This window comes from Lepisosteus platostomus, chromosome 1 (assembly GCF_059453375.1).
Source record: "Lepisosteus platostomus isolate fLepPlt1 chromosome 1, fLepPlt1.hap1, whole genome shotgun sequence".
In the NCBI taxonomy this organism is placed as follows: Eukaryota; Metazoa; Chordata; class Actinopteri; order Semionotiformes; family Lepisosteidae; genus Lepisosteus; species Lepisosteus platostomus.
In genome coordinates this window covers 7,605,250-7,627,194 of record NC_142611.1, presented here as the reverse complement: position 1 = coordinate 7,627,194, position 21,945 = coordinate 7,605,250, and the positions used below count along the sequence as shown (strand labels likewise).

The following is a 21,945-nucleotide window of genomic DNA, read 5'->3' as shown; positions in this document are numbered from 1 at the left end:
CTGATCTAAAAAGGCTGATCTAAAAAATCATCCCATTCTACCTAAAGCTTTTTTTTATTATTTTTTGTGCACTCAAATATTATGTATATAGAATCTATATCAAAAGTCAGCAAACTGGGCAGCTGGACAGTTATTTTTACATGATGTTTATCACTAATGCTTTGCTAATATTAATGCATGGAATAGCATTGAAGGTCATTATGCCTTCAGTGTTTAAGTTTGATCTTTTTCTAAAAATTGTGAATTCATTGTGCCAGAATAAGTGGGAGGAGTATGTTGTTCCCTTGCTTCATCAAAAGCTTAAAAATATCTGCAAGGTCATATAAATACTAGACTATAAATGTTGCTACTGTATATCCTTTGATTTCTAAATAACAAATTCAGTAGGCATGTCTTCATTTTCCTCACGGCTATATTTGTTACCATTAATTACCTGAACTTGAACTGAACCAAAATGGATTCATCCCTGTATGTTTAGCTGAGGTCTCTTTGTTAGATTATGATGAATGAATCCTTCTTTTGGCATTTGAGTGTGAGTTATGTGAATGCAATGTTATGTTTGTAATGTAGTGAATTGTAAATTGTCCTCTAGATGGGTGTTAATCTCGTACAGATCTCATGAATGACCCTGCTGCAAATACAGGAGGTATTGTTTCTCCAAGAACAGTATACAGTGGGGCATGTAGCTGCTTAGAAGCCTTTTGGTATGGAGAGGAAAGTCCAAAAGAAAGCAAGACATATGAAACAATGTGAAGAGAAACTTCATAAATGTTTTTACAAACTGTACAATTGTGATCAGCTTGGGGTGTCCAGGATTCATATAAAATCAGGGGTAACCCGACTGCTGACAGGTAAAAACAGGCTCTGATCTACCTTGATATTTCCTCAGAGCTGCATCTCATAAGGAAGGGGTCCCACGTTCAACATGACATTGACCCCAGGTGCGCAGTCAGTGTGTTAAAATGTGTAGAGGGTGATGGGACACAACAAAGAAGCCTTGGCCTTTGTGAACATCAGAACCTGTGTGATGCTATCTATGGATATTGCAAAGGACAACCAAACAAGTTGGAATTGTGGGAAGCGTCGCAGAATATTTAGAATGTAATTCTTTCATTCATTGAATGTATGGAACCATGAACGCAAAAGGTCAAACTCAGTATAGAACACAGGGCCCCCAACCCTTGATACTGATTTACTAAAGAATAAATTCATTTGTCTTCATATTTTTTTAATAAAACAGTGTGCATGTACTAAACAATATTCATACAGTAAGCTTTTACATAAAGTCATTTGCATTATTTTCCTTTTTATGCCAGTTACTTCCAACAGCGCACTGCTTCATAAATGCAACTTGTGGTTGTATGTGTACAAAGTATCTTAACAATTTAGAAAAAAAATACTCTATTTGCTGCCAAAATACTTTTAGTTCATACATTCAAGGGTGTCTCCATCTTTTGTTCTAGGAAGAGATACAGGGTTCATATTTCCTATTAGGGTACTTGAAGGATCTTTTACTTGTGAGCTGTTAGTTTTTTTCAGTTGCCACATTATCTGTACTTCACCTCCATTCGTTCGTGGTGTGATTGATTGTAACGTAAGACGTTAATAGAGTCAGCATAGCCTGTAGCATCTCCCAACAGGTAGCTTGATGCACTACAAATCACTGAAAATAGCAGCTCTTCACCAGTTGTGGTATTTTCCGCTAATGAAGAACATGTTGTTGAGGTTGTGTTTGGGGTTCAGTGTAGAACACAAAAGGAGCACTCTAATTGACATCTGGGAGATCCACATTTGCAGGCCAAAGATTTTCCAAAGGTTTCCATTTTCACTATTTTTTTCATAGGTTGTTAAAGGAACATGTGTTCTAGGTAGTTTTGTATCATACTGCATGTGAATTCTGTAATATTTTGTAAAATGCCAAATTAATAATAAAACTTTCTGTTAGTTCTCTGTGGTTAAAACGCAATCTGGGGAGTGAATGGAAAACTGTCTTCATATCTTCCCTGCTGGACTGACAGCAGTGACTTCACCTGAAATACTGTATTGCTGGAAAAATGTTTTTGGAAGATCACATGAAATAGAAAGGCAAAGACTTCAACTATTGGTTACAATGACATAGTCCAAGTATTTTTGGTGAATGATAACAATACATAATAATAATGTACATCATTTCAAAAAGTATAAAAGTATTCTGTTAGGCAGAAGTTCTATAATTTGCAGTTTAATGGACAATTACAGTGACAGAGTTAAATGGCTCAGTGAAGGTCAGTGCTAATTTAAATTAGTGATGACTAATTTAGCATGGCTTGACATTGCATTGCATTTTGTAGATGCTATTGTAAAGCTTCATGAACATATAGGAAGGCTGTCACATTCTTAGTGACCTGCAGTGGAAAACTTAAAAAGTTTTCCATACTTTTTTAAAACAATGTAAAAAGTTTTTTTTGATATAAAAAAGACAATTTATGCATTCTTTTGTCACAAATCAGTTCGTAGTTTATTAAATTGTCTGATACATTCAGCATTTTTATGCCTGTGTGCCCAGATGAAAATTTATCTGAAGCAAATTTGAGTAAAGTATCTTGTTCAGGGGTACAAGAACTGTTCTCACTGGGGTTTTGGACCTCTAACCTTTTACAAAATGTTTTAGTTACAAGTTCAGATCCCTAAAAGCTACTTCACACTGCCGGTTCACTTTCATTAATTCTAACTTTGTGACCTAAGGAGTAGTATTCCAGAATTTACTATAAGTGGAGTCCACAATCCAATGGGACAGATATCACATTGAATACTGTGATTGTGCTAAGAATCAGAATATTATTTTATTTTAATGTGTATTTCATATGTAGCCTTAGGAGTAATGCTGGTAGATTGTATCGGAATCTTGATGTTTATTATGTTCAAGAAAAAATATTTAGTCTTAGAGCTGAAGATGATCTTAATGCAGAGCAATCTTAATGTGTACAAGAAATGAATCATCTTGTATAATTTAAGGTAAAATACATGATTAAAAAATGACACAAAAAGAAATCAGTATAACATTGCTTTCAGGTGATTTCTCATTAGAAAATACATTTTTAAAGATATTTTATATTGAATGCTGTTTTTTTAAACACCTGAAACCCAGATTGGAAACAGGCCATGACTGTCAGCATACAATAGCTTTGGCTGTTTAAATCTGTTACATTGTGATGTTTCTCATGAAAATTTAATGAAGTGAGTGAATCAAAAAGGTGCTGTGCATGAGGGGGAAGGAAGGAATTTAATTACCCTTATTAAAAAGGGAAAGAGAAGCTTAGGGCGGACTCCATCTTGTTAGTATGCAAGCTACATCTTCATTGTTGTGCACATCTACAGTATGTATATATTTAAAAAAAATACTCTGGAGTACCAAACAGCCAGTGAGAACACAACAGTGGTAAAATAAGCACAAAGGTCATGCAGATGCACTGAGATTTTTTTTTTTATGTAAGCACAAGTCAGATTTTGTCTACTATTTCCAAGGTGAAACCCTCTGTTGCTTAATAGAAGATACTGTAGAGCACTGAACTCCTCCAGTACCGACAAAGCAAATTTACGCATTTGACCCTGATCATTCATTTAAAAGAAAATGTTCACTTGACATTGATGAAACAATTCATCGACTTGTGGATTATACTCTTGCGTCTTGCTTCTCGATCTGATGTGGTAGAAGAACGGAGTATCATAAAATACACAAGCGAGAGAGGACAGGCTGTTCAGCCCATCATTCTCATTTGGTTCTTTTTTAGAAAAAAAACATTACTGGTCAAACTGCAGTGATACAATGACTGTCCAAAAACATACAAACTCAACAACAGAGTGGACCTGAAGTAAAGTCATTTTGAGTTTTCCGTACTGTCTTGTCATTGGTTGAGTTGCATGTGTTGCATTTCTGTCCAGTATTGCCAAGAGTCAAGCATGAAACCATGATTTTTAAAAAACATGCTTGGGTGTGTTAAGCAACTACAGCATAAAGTGATGTTTCAGCATTAAAGAAGAGATTCAAGACAAATAGAGGAACAGTACGCCTTGAGAAGAATGCAAAAGACAAAACACTGCTTGTAACGGTAGTTGTTTTCAAGAACAGGGAACATGTTTTATATCCTATTCTACACTGCTGGTCTGCATTATAAAATATTAAAGCATTGCAAGGAAAAAAAGCAATGATGTAGGGAATTAGGATAATAAGATGAGCACAATCATATAAATTGTAGGTATAGAAACAATATGTTGTTCATGGCTACAAATACATAAGACTTGAGTTGCATTTATTTGCAGGATTGTGATTTAATGCATTATTATTTCTACATGTTCCAAATATTTGGTGCAGTATTTTCTCTTATTATATGGTCAAATGTTCTGGTTGTCTGTTTACATAAGCTCATTCTAGTGTGAGCTGTGGCACGTTTGATTGCCTTTCTGAACATGATGTGGTTTTCTGTGTTGCAGAGGACCAGCTTCCTCCTGGTTTTCCCACCATAGACATGGGCCCCCAGTTGAAAGTGGTGGAGCGCACGCGCACAGCCACCATGCTTTGTGCTGCCAGTGGAAACCCAGACCCGGACATTTCCTGGTTCAAAGACTTCTTACCTGTTAACACAAGCAACAATAACGGGCGCATCAAGCAGTTACGATCAGGTATGGTCTTGTTATTGTTAACAACTACAAGAGCTGTTACCCATTTTTGTTGGTTTAATTTGTAGGTAATTATATTGTTTCTACTCCTTTCCTCTTCTATGTATTATTTGGTGTGTGTCGTCCTTGTCTCTGATTGTTGTCATGGCCTGTTCAATGTCTTGTGTGTTTGCGGCTTCTGTTTACTCCACAATGCTCACTGCTGTGACTGTACTTTTTGATGATTTTTTTTTCCTTTACTGCTTTTTTCGCAGTATTTGACGGATCCATTTTCTCCTTTTTTTTTCTTTTGTTTCCATTTTATTTTCTGAAAAACAATTAATTTTCAACATTGGGCTTCATTCAGAACTTGCAAAGGAGTATCAGTGGTTTCTAACCATTCGGTAAAAAAAAAACAAACAAAAAAAACAAAATGACCAAAAAGAAAATAAACAGAATTCACTAAAGGTATATGCCTATATTTTGTGTTCTTTTCAACGTTTTTTAACCAAATCAATAGCAGTTTGGATCTTAACTTTCCCCTTGCACTAATACATAACACCTTTTGCATAATGTAACCAAAGAGAAGTTGTTTCGACTAACAAAACCATGGTGCTTTTTCTAGTGGAATGCTTTTTCTAAACTAAGTAGCCACAGTAGTGTGTGAGATCGCGCAGTAGCTTTCCCAGTCCTTTAACTCTGGATCTACGGTCCCTGCTTTTGGTGTAGACTCCAGCTTCTGCTTCTCTTTGCCTATGGCGTTTCCCTAATATTCCCTTTCCCAACCCCCAATTTTCTCTTTTTTGCTGTAATCTAGATATTTTTTATTCAAAATAATTAAATAAGCTTATATAAAATAGTTCCCAGCTACTATATTTGCTTGTAATAAGCTGTTACGATTGGCATTTGGTAATGATACCAATTATAGCCTGAGATGTTTGACCACCTGTCTTCCCAGAATTCTCAGCTTTTGACCTGTCCTGTGATGTTAATTCGTCTTGTTAACTTGCCTTTTGCTTGTTGTCAGCAGAACTGTGTAAATTAACCTTTTAATGTAAGAATTAACGTTTTTCACCTGTGAAGTAGAATATACAGTATATAGTATATAAAGCTTTAATTCTGAAAACTTTGTACCAAAGTCTAAGGAATATAATAATATTTTTATGCTGTCTTTCTTCTCTCCGTATTTAAATCTCCAGAATCCTTTGGTAAGTGCTTAGTTCTGAAGCGCACTTCACCCCCACTAATTTCCATATTCAAACTATTATTAAAATGCATGGCATGCATTTTACTAACAGTTAGTGTAGTCACCAGATATCCGTAGTGGCACACACTTCCACACAATTGTTGTCGTTCCAGCCATAGAAACACCTGTCTAAAGCACACAAATGTCACTTAGACGTAGTTAAGTAGATGCCATATTCCCACCTGACCAACACTATTTTCCTACCTGCCTTCAGTGTATCCTATTTATCACTCTGTGTATATTTGCATATTTCTATACGGTAGTGTTTCCAGTATGCTTTTAAGAGACAGAGACCCTGTTTAAAGTATGTGTTAAGGTTAAGTTACAGGTTTTAGGTTAACAGTCTGTTTCAACCCGTTCATAATCCAAACTCCCTTTAAAGAGCTCCCACTTAATGCTCTTCCAGAAACCATGCCACTCTTAGATGGCATTGCCCTTGTGGTACATAACTGTACAACTTTCTTATAATCTAATATCTATGACAATCCTGTTTTACCAGTAGAGTAAAAAACTACTCTCTTTTTTTTCCTTTTAGTACCTTTATTTGCTTACTCTGTTAAATCTAATTTGATTCTTCTTCCAAAGCCCCAGCCTCCTTCTTCTCGTACTAATGCTTCTTCTTTCTAATCTTATTTGCATTCATATTATCCACCCAGGTGGTACACCAATACGAGGTAAGAGTGCTGAACTAACGTTCACAGAATGAAATATTTCATTCTTGCTGTCCTCTCATCCTCCCCATTTTTGTCCCGTTACAGAAACAAAAATCCATAAATTCCTCATTCTTTTCCCTTTTTAATTTGTCCTGTTTGGTTAACTCCATTAACTCTCCCATTAAGTGTCTTTTATTTTTTCTTTGATTTCTGTTTAATGTTAAAAAAGGAACTTCTTTTTTAATTTGTGATATGCTTAACAGAGAATTAAGAAGCATATCTAAAATCTTTTTTTTTTTTGTTGGTTTTTGGCCATAGCCCAGTCACAGCGAATCATTTGTCCCTCTTTTTGTCCAACTAAAACAACCAAACATTTTTTTCCCTTAGCTGTTCTTGTTCAGCACTAAAAACCAAGATGGTGTGGATTCATGCAGATATGCTGAAGACAACATTGCCTTTCTTACACTTCTTGTACTTTTTTCCAAAGAAAATCTTTCTATCTTTGCCAACTTTTTTTTCTTTCTTCTGTTTACTTTCTTCTACCTTCTACAAAAAAGCCCCAAACAACTACTTTTTTGATAAAGTTCCTACGGTGCTTTTTTATTCCACCTATTTTTCTTACTTTTGCTCTTTTGTTGAAGGCTGTTTTACCTTTTGACCTTTTTTTGATTCTTTAGGGTTTGGAAAAGGATAATTGACTTAGGGTGTGCGCTTTTTGTCATTTTTGAGTACATGGCTGAAGTTGGAGAGTGGTTGATGCGTAAAACATTTTTCTTGGGTTTTATGACACCACACTGCTGATCCCATTGGTGGATTTTACTGGGTGTCTCTTGTTGCCCTTTCACAATATGGCAGTGGTTGGTTGATTTCTTGTTGGGCTTCAGCCATGATTTTGAATTTTGTCTTCTAATTCAACTTGCATTTTATTTTTCAGCTAAGGGTTGTCAAAAGGTTGTAAGTTGCTCTGACATACATTTCTTGTTCTTGGAAAGATTTGCATGTCCAAAGTTTTGTAATTTCCAATGGTATTTTGTTTTTGTTTTTGTTTTTTATTATTGTAACTAATCACGGTTCTATTTATTTTTTTTATATCCAAGCAGCGATTTTTCCTACCCCTTTTTTGAATTTGCTGCATTTTTTGGGCTTCTATCAGATGGTGAAGTCAAACACCATCCCCAAATAAAATACATCTGTTACTTAATATGATTATAATATTATAGAACTCCCTGGCTTTGTTTCTTTTAAACTGTTCCCTATCCTTATGGTGCTTTTGTATACTGTTAACCTCTTTTGTTTAATTCAAGTCATGCTTCCCGCGAAGCTGCTTCACCCATTTCCATATTGACCAGTCCAGTGAAATGTTGTATTATTGCAGGATTGTCTACCCCATGTCCCCTATCCCCTACCCCCCAAGAAAAGTTGCTTGTTGTATCTGTTACATTTGTCTAGAGAAATTCTAGAGTAACAATAATCTCCTTAATGTTGAACAGAAATTTAAAATAGTATCTTTAAATATGTGAACCTTCTCAAAACAGGTAATTTCAAGACTTTCTGCTTTGAGTGCCATTTAAAACTCCAGACTGCTTTGTACATGTTTGATAATGTCTCTCATAATGGCTGAGTGTGATTCCTGAAACTACGTCAGCACTGTGTGGCAGAGACAATGGGAGAAGCAGTAATGCAATATAGAAATAATTGTATGTTCATCTATGTATCTATATTAAATAAAGTGTTCTCTTCAAGACATACTGTACGTCCAGGTTGGTAACCAAGAAAACAAACAGCCTTGCTGAAAAACACAGAGGTGATTTTTAATTACCTGAGGTTGCGGTTGTGGTCTCGAGCATGAGAAAGTTCAGCTTTTGTTTTCATTACATTAGCCTTTGTCGGTTCAGTTTCAATCAAGAGAAAAGTAGCACAAATCTAGTGAAGCGCGGAGTTGGAGTAAAAGGACCTTCACACGCAGGGCCTGTCAGGAGTTGAGCAGAGGTTTATATGTGCGGGTCTCCATTTTACCTGCAGCCGTTTAATCTGGCTTTGTGCCCCATGCGTTTTATTCCCTCGCAGGTGCCCTCCAAATTGAGCAGAGCGAAGAGTCTGACCAGGGGAAATATGAATGTGTTGCGACCAACAATGATGGTACACGATACTCTGCCCCTGCCAATCTATATGTCAGAGGTAGGAGAAAAGAAAAGCGAACCCTTTCACTCAGAAGGGATACTGAATTCATGAAAACAATAAAATGGCAAATTGTAATATGAAAATGTTTGACACATGATTAAAAGGGTACTGAATCTTGTGCGAACTGGATTAACTATTGCATCTTTGAGTCCAGTGTATCCTGTGACATGGGGTTTGTAAGTATACATTTCTACATTCTATTTCCTTGCATTAATTTGGACCTGTGCTTTGCATTTGTTTTGTTTTTTGTTTGTTTTTTTTACACTTACAACACTATTGCTTGGTGTGTTACTAATTGCCTTTAACTCCTGGTTCTGCAATGGTGGAGCGGGATGTCTCCACATGCTTCCCTCTTTCAATAAGCGTCAAGACGTTTCGCTAATCTTTCAATGTCACTTCCTTTCTGGAGGACATGGACATGTCTTCTTTTTCCTCCTTGAAATAGGACCTTTCTTTCAATTGCAAGTACAAAAAACATTTCAGAAATATAATATTAATGAGTTTCCCAAAGAATATAAAACTTCTTTTTTACCTTTTAAGAAATATTTAATGACAAGAAGATGACAAAACATCAGTTTATATTATTAAAAATATATCTTGCCGTTTTTAATTTCTCACATGGATTGCAGAGTACTCTTTTTCCTAGAACTGGTAAGAAAAATTCATATGGATACTACGACAACATAAACTCATTTTATTCTGTGTGGATGATTATTTAGGCAGTCACCTAGCCTGATTTTGAAATTTTAATGTGTTTAATTTTTCTGTTGATGCTTTACAACTTGCACAAGGTTTGAGGAATTTGGTGATTATTGGATGTACAGTATGACACAGTCTGGCTAAATTTGCAGTCGCTTTCAAACCTTTTCAAGCTCTCTTACCCAGTAACATCTGGCAGGAATCTCCAGGACAGCGTGGATGTTTTATCTCTGGGTCCGCTTCTTGGGCTTTGGGTTTATACATCTAAGAATCTAAAAAGGTTTTCAGCATCAGGAATTGGCTGAGAAGGAAGTCCGTTTCTGCCATTCCTGCTTCAACTCTGGTTTAGTGTACAGTAATACCTCAGACCTTGGGTACGTTTTTCTTTCTTAATGTGGAATGGTTAAAATTTCAAAATGATGCTAGTTAGGGTTTCTGATTCTAAGGTAGCATCAAGAAGATGCAGGTGTTAAAAAAGGTGACAGGAAGGCTTCAAAAGAGCAGAGATGTTTCAAGTAGCAGTTGAAAGCCTTGATATGGCCTTTTTACTCTCTCTGTGTTTCCCTTGTTTTTCTCCTTTCCTCATTTCATTGTGTTCTGCATCAAACCCCCTACATCCCTCAGAGCTGCGAGAAGGTTGGTGTGTTTTTACTTTTTAACCACCTTACAAAAAAAAAAACATTAATTAAAAAACAATTACAAGAATACAAATGAAATGAATGTAAGCTGCACTGCGTGGCCTTTTTCTTCTTCTTTTTTTCATTTTCGTATTATTTTCTTTGGTTCATGTTGAAATTTTGTACAGAATGCTCTGGTCTTGGCTATGATGCTTGACTATTCAAAAAGTGATGCATGTTGGGAGAGAATGTGCATTGTGGGATGCATGGCGACCTGTATATGCACAAGCTGTGGTCTGCTCCATTTTTACCCTGTGCTGTTCAGTGTTCCTGCTTGATTACTCATGGTGATACCTTTGGCGACAGAAGTAGTTTGACATTAAGATGACTTTGCCAAGCACCTGTGTTAGAGCATGAAGACCCACCTATAGATGTGTGTCACTTGATGAGAAACAATCCTTAATGTGTTTTTGTAAAAATAAAAAAGTGACATGCACTCTGCTTTGTATGTTGTCCGTATCAGAAGTGCTTCCTCTGCCCGTCCTTTCATTTTTTTCTCATAGTCATAAAGATATGGCCCTTTACTTCCAGAAGGAATTACCCTAAAAAGGGCATTATTGAGGACACTGTAAAAAATGTGTTGTTTAATAAGTATTCATAGTGAGATATCTTATGAATTGCTCTGTGCCAAAGTTTTCTGAGGACATCTGTGTAAAGCAGAAAGAAAATAACTCCTTAGAATTAGTGAGCTGTTCTTCACCAAGAGGGGGTTTTCAAGACCATGTTAATTATAATGTTAATGGTGTGCTAATGCACTGAGCATCCATTTTGGCTCTTTACGGAGGTTGTAATGGCTCTAACACCAGGCTAATATATCGTTCTTTACATTATGTTTGTAAAACATTAAGGAGAACAATTGCTGTTTGTAATGGTAACATACATATTCTAAACAGAATGGTTATCATTTATCATCAACAGTTACAACAGTACAAATGTGAATATTCTGATACATGTTATATTTCAAATAGAAAAACAGGAAATGTTTTGGATGATTTAATAAATATTTTTAGAGAAATACTAAATATGCCATTCTATAGAAAGAATTACATAGAATATATGGTATAGGGATTGTAAAATCCCTGTCTTTTGGTACTGGTTCCTAGCACAGGGAAATACAGCCTGTGGAGAGTAGTGTATACTACGTTCTTTCCACAGGATTATCACTGCTTTAAAGCACAGATCATTTTTGAAGGAATCAATATCCTTAATACTAAAAGGGATTCAATAAACCCTGGTGAGAAAAAAAATCTAAATGGGTTCAGCGATTTGACCTACTTTCTGTACTCCTTCTGTTGTGTGTAATTTCCATTGGACATCATCAGACATGCTCACTGTACCTGCTGAGGTCATTATAGCACTTTTTCATATACAGGCTTGCTGTCATACGGGCAAAAAATGATCTCTTTTGCAAATAAAAACAATGGGAAGAACAATTGTTTTTGAAAGATTCCACGGGCGAATTGTGAAATCTGCACTTCAGAGGCAGTGGTACATAAAAGTGTCCTTTTAAAAATCCCTCCTACTGTATATCAAGTTCAGCTGTTCAGTATAGATTGAAAGATTTTGATGTATCTCTGTAATATATAATGATAGGGGTATTTTAAGCAGAAACACTGATCCAGTCTCCTCTTTGCTTTCTGCCCTTAGTTTCCTTTTAAAGTCATGAGTTAATTTCCTATAAGCAACGGTATTTTGTGTTTTTATGTTTTATATAATCAACCCCTTATTTCCCAGTGATGAGAAATGCTTCTCGTGTCTGTTTTGAGCTTTATTTTCTCAGTGCCCACCCCTCTCCTTCTCCTGCTGCTTTTTGTGCTCCCTTTGGCACTTAGTTCTGCAGATGTCGTGACAATTCCAGCTTTTAAGCAACCTCCCTGTTTATCTTTCTCGTGAAGCCAAAGCTATTGGTCAGAGTCCCGTCCCCCTTCTTTGTGACTCGACTTCCGTTTTTGTTATTGTTGACCTCCCAGCTTTCTCTCCACCAGTCCTAAGCATGGTTGTCTTCCAGAGTCAGCCATTTGCTTGTGTGCATGACAGAGACCCAGATTATGCCCCAGACTCTTGCCTTGTTTCTCTCCATGTGCATTTATAATGTATATTTTATACTTTGATTTGATTTTTTTTTTTTAGTTCTGTTTCAACATTTTGTTTTGGTAACTGTTAGTGTGAGGTTTTGGGGCTGCATCCACTTTTGATTGAGTTTGAGAGCAAATCAAGAGTTGCACTTTTCCATGTACTGTAGTTGGGTGTGTCTATCACGGGCTACTGTCTGTGTGATGTGACAATGTGATCCGGCACATTTCTTCACATCAACTGGAAGTACGCAGCATTGAAGTTGGTTTCCGTACTCAACTCAAGCATGCTGTTGATCCTCCAGTTCTTACTTCTGTGCTGTTCTATATATCTGTCATTATTGATATACTTTTTTGTGCATGGTGTTTGTGTATTGTTAGTCTGTAGCTAGTCCACTGTTGGGCCCTGTTAGGTTTGAATCAACTTGTGTGTGAATGTGTTTCTACAACACCGTAAAACAATAGAGGCAAATACATTTCAAGCAGAGTCAATTGAAATAGTCTAAAATATATTCATTGTAATGGCGCAAAGTAACATAAATCTAATTTTTAAAACCCATATAGATGTCTTCGGTGTTGTTTCGCTAGTGAGTTAAAAGCCCCCGATCCCCGCTTTCGCACATGTTGTTACCTGTTTTGTGTTTTTCTTCCAGTGCGGCGTGTTCCCCCGAGGTTTTCAATTCCTCCAACAGACCACGAGATCATGCCGGGAGGAAGTGTAAACATCACTTGCGTGGCAGTGGGTTCGCCCATGCCCTACGTCAAGTGGATGCTTGGCTCGGAAGACCTCACGCCCGAGGATGACATGCCCATTGGAAGGAATGTGCTGGAGCTCACGGATGTTCGCCAGTCCGCCAATTATACCTGCGTGGCAATGTCTACTCTGGGTGTCATTGAGGATATTGCACAGATTACAGTCAAAGGTGATTTCCCTTACTTTCTTTTGAAAAATAGTCTGGAATCGGAAAAAGAAAGGTTCACACCTCACAGCCCGTAGAGCATAGTAATAAAAATCATATTTCCATACTCTAACTAAGGCACTGTGGTATCCACGCACTAGCAAAAATGTTGGGCTGCTTCGACAGAGGGGGTTGCCACATGCATACTCACATTGAGCTTTCAGGTAAAATTCACTGCAAAACTACTCACTCAGATTTTAGGAAGTCATATCTTTGCATAGGCAGACACAGTACAGTACAGAGATACAGTACAGTACTGCAAGGAGAACATCACTAAACTTTCTTGCGCATCTTCAAACACTTAGATTTTAAAATAAAGAGACTTTTTCTTAGATCTTCTGAAAAGGTTCCAGGAACTGGCATTCACAGAACAATTTATAAACTGAATGTAATGAATAGGTTCAGCACAGTTTTAATTACCTGGCAGATTCATTTCTGTAAACAATAAATTCAGAGGTAGGTTACCTATAGAGCAATATACAGTAACTACAGAAAGCCAGTGAGAAGGGTAAAAAATAAGGTACATTTCTAGTAAAAGTGTACTGTCTCCATGTGGAGTTACCATCTTCAATCATACACTATACAGTATATTAAATTTGTGAGCTGTTGTAAGTGTACTGTATTGTTATTGAATGTCTTGTTAAAGTTTGCATTGTTATAGCAAGGTGTGTACAATATGAAGGTTTACTCTTAGACATAACAGAAAAGAATCATCATACTGTATGTCTAAACATGCCTATACTTCATTTGTGGAGATTATTCAAAGAAAACAGTGGATATTGTCACTTCTTAATGTCACTTCTTGAATAAAATAAGAGCTAGTGTTAAATTAGACCCAAATAAAAACATTAAAAACATTAATCCTGGGATCAGGAACTTCATCTTTGATTTCTGTTTTCTGGTACATTTTTAATGCCATGTAGGGGACCATATGGGGACTTTCTCATTTTTTATTAGTTTATGTAAATCTTAAGAAAAAGAGATTTCGATTGCAACTATTATAAAGAAAAAGAAAAAAAACACGTCCTTCATTTGATAAAGCTGCATGGAGTAAAGTGTGCATTAAATTAATCTTAAACTACAGAACAGCCTTAGTTAAAAAAAAGTAAAAATATGTTTGTTACGTGTGTACGTCAACAGTGTAAATGTCACGGAAGTCGGAAGGGACGAGAGGAGAATGGACGGAAGGGCAGGAGAGCATGAAAGATCCTATGTGTAGCAGCGAGACAGGGGTTAGCCCGGGCTCAGCAGTTCAGGAGTCGTATAGAAACCTATGCCCTCAGGTATCGATGTGGGGCGACCTGGTGTTAGGCGGGTTTCAGGACATCCGAACCTCGGTGCTGAGCGAGGAGCAGAGCAGAAGCAGGAAGTAAAAAGGCTACACAACAAGACACACCAGAAAGACATGAATAATCACAGGGAACTAGGAACAGGAGAGAAGTAGAGCGCCCTCTAGGTGTACTGGGTGTGACAGTTAAAGTCTGAGGTAAGTGCTTGTGTAGTCTGTCACATTTGAGGTTCTCACTAATTAATCCATGTTGTCATTTTCAGCACTGCCCAAGGCTCCTGGGACCCCTGTCGTAACTGAGAGGACAGCAACAAGTATCACATTAACGTGGGACTCTGGCAACCCGGAGCCTGTTTCTTACTACATCATTCAGCACAAATCCAAGTTTTCTGAGGAGACTTACAAGGAGATTGACGGGGTGGCGACCACGCGCTACAGTGTTGGAGGCCTCAGTCCCTATTCAGATTATGAGTTCAGGGTGGTGGCAGTGAACAATATTGGACGTGGCCCACCAAGTGAAGCTATAGAAGCCAAGACGGCTGAACAGGCTCCAAGCACAGCGCCGCGGCAGGTTAGGGGCCGCATGCTTAGCAGCACCACCGCCATCATCCACTGGGATGAACCGGAGGAGGCTAATGGACAGATTATGGGCTACAGGGTGTATTACACCACGGAGCCTAACCAGCACGTCAATCACTGGGAGAAGCAAATCGTGCGTGATGTTAACCTACTCACCATCCAGGGACTCATCCCAAATAAGACATATTACATCAAGGTTCTGGCATTTACCTCTGTTGGAGACGGACCCCTCTCCCCGGATTTGCAGATCATAGCCAAAACAGGAGGTGAGCTCTCCATGTGTTTCAGTCAGGGAGACAGTGGGTGGAACAGCTAATCTGGTAGTCAGCTCCTGCTATCATGAGCAAGAGCTTAAAAATAGAGAAAAGAGCCTGAAAGGTATGCAGCAAAGGGGAAGTTATCTAGGGAGTTGTTTTGCCCATTTGAGTCATCTCTTCTTCACGGATTTCACACTTCTTTTTATTTTATCCTGACGGTAGGAAAAAACACTTTCACATCTTCTCTAATCATAATACTAAATGCTTGGATTCCCCTAAGAATGTAAGGAAGCTGATTACTGAGAAGGTTTGTCAAAGGCATGACAAATGACTGTGCAGTGGTTTATATATTACCTTATTATTATAGGCACTGTATCTCCGCTCACACTTTTGTAATAATATATAATCTATCACCTCATACTCAATAATTAGGTCATTAAATTAATATAATTGCTTGTTATTACAGGTATGCATTGGGATCTGAATGATCATTCTGTTTTATTTAGGATTATTTGACTAGCAAAAATTTTCCCTTAGAGCCTCTTATGGTGAAGACAAACAAAACTATATAGAATCTATATAAATCTAGAATCTATAATCTATACTGAAACAGTTGAAAAACAGCTGTTACACGTGAGGTTTATGTTTATGTGTTTGTCTCTTTCATGCTTGATAGTTATGTGACAGTGGGTAACTCACTACACTTACAGTGCAGTGTGCCAATGTATTGAATGATTAATATCTGCTGTAAAGAGGAACAGACTTAAAAATAAAACAGTAAAAATGTATGTGTACTAAGTACATTAATAAGTTAACTTAGAAGACATAAGACAAAATGTTTAAGCTTATTTAGAAATATATGAGAATTCTTCTGTTTAATTTTATGATCTGAAATAAAAAAATGATGGTAAATCATATAGGAGAGATTCACCTTTATATTCATCTGTTGTTTCATCACCACAACCCTTTTTTAATGAAGAAAACAAACACCCAATGTGCTAACTAAAAACTAATAACGGAAAAATTCTAAATTATGTGCAACAGTGGATTCAAACTCTGCTGTTAATTGTACTTTTCCTAATGGATATATCCCAACATTAATTTATTTTACCCTTGAATTCTATCTACGTTTACATGCACTGTTCTGTAGTGCCAAAAATTACATAATGTTATGGCCGCATAGTGCCTGAGATTTTATTTTGGGAATTTATTTTGGTTTGCTTTCTAAATACAAAGCCATAATAAGGATTGTTGTCTTTGTGTTTTTGATGTGCAGTTCCATCTCAGCCAACTGACTTCAAAGCTGAAGCAAAATCAGAAACAAGCATTTTGCTGTCTTGGGTGCCACCAGCACAGAACGGTCAAGACAATCAAATCATTGGATATGAACTTCTTTATAGAAAAGGGGATGATAAGGAGGAGGTACGTACTAACTTATTGTTTTCCCCATAATTAGTAAGGAAAGCAAAAAATGGAAAATATTTTACTTCACCCTGTGGACGTCACTTATAATTTCTTGGTCCTGTTTTGAACTGAATTAGAGAATGTATAAGAATAAATGTACTTTGTGTCTAATTAATAAGACTCAGCTGTTTAACAGATAACAAAGAAATCATGTTTTTATCCTTTGAAAGTAATATATCTGTATTTCTCTGTCCAACAGAAACGTAGCAGTTTTGAGCCTACCACATCCTACCTGTTAAAGGAACTAAAACCATTCACCACCTACACCTTTCTGCTGGCTGCGCGCAGTAAGCATGGGATAGGCGCGTATACCAATGAGGTATCAGCTGAAACCCCCCAGACACGTAGGTCTTCTTCTTTGAAAAATCTCTGATATTTTGTTTTTCTTTTGCAATGAGCCGTGCCTGAAAAACAGGCAGCGCAACTAACACGAGTAAGGCTTCCGTTTTCAAAAGTCAACAGATTGAGAAAAAAACTAGGAGGTCACAACACTTTAAGAAATATGTTACTCCGAGCTTGACCCCAGTGGCTGAATATTTATTTGCGCCGTATGAGATGAAAAGAAAATGTCTTCCCCTCCTAAAATGTTTTCTATCCTTTGAGGCGCCTTGAGACTCAAAGTCTCCTTCAACAGATTAAAATATGCTGTTGCAAGCAAAGAGATAAAAAGTAATCTTTCTTTTTATGTTTCTTTACCCAAAACATAAGTAGTGGTTTACCTTGAAGATGTTTGAACATTGCCTACAGAATTTTGCATTCTACCAGGGAGACTTTACATTATATGTGCAGTATTGGCAATTGCAGGTTTACACAACAGTCCTGTATAAGTATTAAGTTGTAGCGGGTTAAACTATTAAGGGGGAGAGGAGGCATTTTTATGAAGTCATTTGCGAAGTTCTAAAAGAAGTTAAATGGTAGAGCCCTAGGTTAGTTTCCTAACCTGGCCTGCATTTGCGTAGTTTGTATGATCTCCCTGTGTTCACGTCGGAATCCTCCGGGAGCTCCGATTTCCTCCCGCAGTCCAAAGACATACTGGTAGGTTAATTGGTGTCTGGGAAAATTGGGTTTAGATGTGTTTGAGTGTGCCCTGCATCCTGTCCGGGATGTATCCTGCTTGCACCTGCTGCTTGCCGGGATAGGCTCCGGCTCCCCCTGCGAACTTCTGTTGGATACATCTGTCAGAAAAAAGATGGATGGATGAAAGGAACTTCAGGCTTCAGCCATCAACCTTCAGTGCTTAGGGGAAATAGCTGGAATAAAAATCATGAATAAAATTAACATTCAAATATCTTAATCGACTCTGGTGATTATAAAGATACAGTGCTATCCTTCTCTTCAAATAACGTACAAGTGCAAATAATTGTACTTATAAGTGGCAATACACCTGTATTGTACACCTGTGGCAAGCTCTCTATGATCCAACTGTACGTTACACTACCACAGCACTAAAGGCTTTAAGTGAACAAACATTATTGTATTATATACAGTATACTGTATGTACTGCACGAATACAAGACAGCAAACCCATTTACTTCCCATATATGGCTGTAGTTTTTAGAACAACCTTGTGTCTATGTGCTAAAATGAAATAAATGATAACAAAAGATAAATGAAGAAGTCAACTTATGACCAGGATTTAATATAATTTTGTCAACTTGAACAATACATGGAAGTTGAAAAGCAGTGACTGAGTTTTGAAAACGGAATACTTTAATTAACCAGAGTTGTGAAAATACATGTTCTTGTTTGACTGGCTTCTTATATTAGGACTGTGTGCACTCCTTTTCATTTCAAAAGGATTGTAAGATCAGTCTTGGAGTGGGCTTGTCTTTATTGTCAACTGACAAGGTTATGTGGTTTATAGCAAGATTTCATAAACTCTTTCCCTTTGAAGTTTAAAAATCTTTTTGTCCTGATGCAGCCCCAATAAAGGAATAAGATAATGAATAATTCATTGTTTCTTTTAAAGTTATTCAACTGTTTCTCATTTAAATAGAAAAGTATGTGTTCACTTAGTTTAAAACCTTGTCTCTTGACATTTCATGTCAGCTCTGATATGCATTAGCATACAGTGATTGAGCTTTCTAAGGAAATTAGCGAGCCTAAACACTTTTCTATTGAGGCCAATGCATTCTGCCATTGAACATCATCAGCAATCGTTATCATCTGTTACTGAATACAAAGCAGACATTATTATTTTATAGAGGACATCTCATAAAATAGAAAGCTCAAACACAAGTATCCTCTGAACATTTAAAAAATATTAACTGATTCACACTGACAGACCTCAGATTTATTAAAACTGACCATGTTAATAATTAAATAAGTACATGTATCTAATTCTATTTGTCCTTGAACGCATTGAGAAATTGCTTATGATAAGGAATTTATTGTTTTTAAATGCCTTTAAATGTGTATGTGCTACATACAGTAAAATGTGTATATAAGTAAATTATGTGTGTTTGGTTGCTTAAGTTTACTGTACTTGTTAGGACCAAATTTGAGAAAATGTCTTCACAAAAAAAGTTACTCCTGAGAAACAGGCATTGTGTTGACCGGAAAGGTTGTCCTGGCAAGGCAAATCATTTTTTTGAAACCGCAAAACCACATAAAATCTAAAAAACTTGTTTTGGGTCTGCTTATACGCTGTGTTGAGTTTGATCTGGCAGAGTTTAAAATATTATTTAAAATGGAATGGGAATTAATCAATGGTCTCCACAAGTATAGAATTACAAAGGGTGTGTACATAAAATGTACTTCTGTAGGCCCTGAGTTAATAACAGTGAGAAAAAAACTTCTTATGAACATAAATCTGAGGTCTGAATCAGAAGCAGGTAGTACGCAGGTGGGTATAAGTTACTGTGCAGTCCAAAGCTCATCAAGTCTGACCTGAACTTGGTATGTATACCAGAACCCCATATTACTTGTTGTTTGTAAACTGTTCACTCCCGCAAAGACTTTTTGCATGTTTCTGTGTTACTTAGATGATTTCAGAACATCAGTCTTTTATTCTTTGAATGCACTGTGTTATTTGATCAGGCTTTTACCACAAACCAACAGACTCCGGAAAGGTTGGTGAATAATGTAACTTTTCTCCTTCAGTAAGAGAGTTGAAACATCAACCTTTATATTTTTGATTCGTGGTAATTGCTTGGTAAAGGGTGATTGTGAGATAGTTGCTTTTCAGCAAAATCCATTGCCTCTCTTTGGCATCTGTGTGTAGGAGTACCTTATAAAGGAAGACCAATTCTAGTGTGATCAGATCATGAATCCTGGTTATACCACTGGCAGTTCTTAAATCAGAGGGTTTACTTACAGTATCAGTGTATATTTTGTTACTATTCAGCCTCATGGCTTGTGGGAGCTCTTTACAGTAGGCACAAGGGAAGGTTTATACAGTTTTCAAGAGAGGGGTGTAATGGTTTAAACAACAAAGGTAGGTTTTGCCTTGTAAGGTTCCATTTTAAGCACATTATTTACCCCCTCACACAACATCCTCGGTGTGTGGTTTTCATCATTCATCATTTCAGTACATTCAGTTTGACAAGCCAAGGTGTTGGTCTTTGCTTATTGTTTTTTCCATTTGATCCAGAATAATTCATGACGTTTTATTTCATTTTAGTTTGGTTTATAAACCGCAACATGATCTGTGTATTTTGTTTTCATTTTACGTTTTATCCCCCCCCCCTCCTTTTCTTTTTCCATTTGTTTCCACCGTCATAAAACCCTCCATCACTCCAACCTGCTCTGAACCCCGCTTTTAAAAACGAAATGCACCAACAAAACTCGATTCGAAATAACACCCGCAAACCCCAATCAGAGCCGTCAGCGCCTCCGCAGGATGTCACATGCTCTAGCCCAAGCTCCACCAGCATTCTGGTAAGTTGGCTGCCACCACCTGTGGAATTACAGAATGGAATCCTTACCAAATACTCCGTCCAGTATGCTGCTACCGAAGGAGAGGATACCAGTCCCCGCCAAATCACTGACCTCCCCCCTGAAAGTTCCCAGTACCTCTTGGAAGGCTTGGAAAAATGGACAGAATACCGTGTGACAGTGAGCGCCCACACAGATGTTGGACGGGGCCCTGAAAGCTTACCCGTGCTGATCCGCACCGACGAGGATGGTATGTTGGCTCCTGCTGCTCCAATAGACAACTAGCAATGCAGTCTTGCAAGCCTAGAGTTATCTAAGCTCCCCAAAAGTCCTCCTCTCACTCCCTCTGTCCTGCTTTTAGACATCTCTACCTTGCCCCAAAATTACTAACCTTGAACCAGCCCCCCTCTGTAATCTTTTTGATCCTCGAATTTTTTCGGACTTTTTTCCAGCCATCAAGGCTGAATAATATTTTTGATTCTCCTTGAACTTTTGTTTTTCCTCCCTCACCTAATTAGAAGTTCAAAAAAGTTAGACTCCACCGTATCCATTTTGTCTGCAGCCCATCCCTCGGAGGCAGCTCAGTTACCTCACTTCCAGCTGCCAGTTTTTCTCCTGGCTTCCTGGCTTTTTTGGGGGGAAAATTCATTCTGTAATACCATTTTCTTTTTCTTTTTTTTTTTAAACGTGACAGCCAGGCAAAACAGGTTAGTGGGAAGAACTCCAGAGGCAATGGATGCTTTTTGGCCACAGCAAACATTCTTTTTTTTTCAATGTTTTTACAGTTCACAGACAAATTCTTTAATCTTTTGTGATGCTTTGATCTTCGAAGCATCACCCTTGGCTTTTTCTTGCTTTTTTTCCCAAATACTTACATTTTTATTCCATATTTTTAATCCACTGATCACTTTTTTGCTGTCTTTCAAAATGTTAGGTCAGCTCTCAGACCTTTTTTGGGTTGTTTTTTTCTTAACCATTATTAAAATATTGATGTCATTCAATGCTGTGGTATCTGCCCTTTTTTGTATTTTTTTTTCCCCAAATGGGCTCTGCGGAGTTGGGCAGGAGAGGGGTCACTGTAATCTTGACCTTTTCTTTTATCCCATGATGTTCTTCCAGTTCCCAGTGGTCCCCCTCGTAAAGTCGAGGTGGAGGCTGTCAACTCCACATCAATTAAAGTGATCTGGCGTGCGCCGGTTCCCAACAAGCAGCACGGGCAGATCCGAGGCTACCAGGTGCATTATGTCAAGATGGTAAATGGAGAGCCAACCGGACAACCCATTATTAAGGACATCTTGATTGAAGATGCCCAGGTAAAGTATTGACGATTTCCACTTTGTCTTTTGCGCAAAACATTTG

General features: G+C 37.5%; 1 protein-coding gene across 42 annotated transcripts in view; it reads left to right on the top strand.

Moving 5' to 3' along the window:
• LOC148677633 (receptor-type tyrosine-protein phosphatase delta-like) overlaps window positions 1–21,945 on the top strand; it is a 656,126-nt gene that overhangs the window by 569,224 nt on the left and 64,957 nt on the right. For 17 of the 42 annotated variants that reach the window (XM_088606136.1, XM_088606233.1, XM_088606941.1 and 14 more), the window contains 10 exons: window positions 4,471–4,659; window positions 6,538–6,555; window positions 8,602–8,712; window positions 10,039–10,050; window positions 12,817–13,086; window positions 14,674–15,255; window positions 16,523–16,668; window positions 16,910–17,054; window positions 20,531–20,836; window positions 21,706–21,899. In XM_088606136.1, coding sequence (XP_088462262.1) covers window positions 4,471–4,659; window positions 6,538–6,555; window positions 8,602–8,712; window positions 10,039–10,050; window positions 12,817–13,086; window positions 14,674–15,255; window positions 16,523–16,668; window positions 16,910–17,054; window positions 20,531–20,836; window positions 21,706–21,899 — 1,973 coding nt within the window. The remainder of the gene's footprint in view (window positions 1–4,470; window positions 4,660–6,537; window positions 6,556–8,601; window positions 8,713–10,038; window positions 10,051–12,816; window positions 13,087–14,673; window positions 15,256–16,522; window positions 16,669–16,909; window positions 17,055–20,530; window positions 20,837–21,705; window positions 21,900–21,945) is intronic. The other 25 variants (XM_088607477.1, XM_088607120.1, XM_088607027.1 and 22 more) reach the window with 6 other exon arrangements.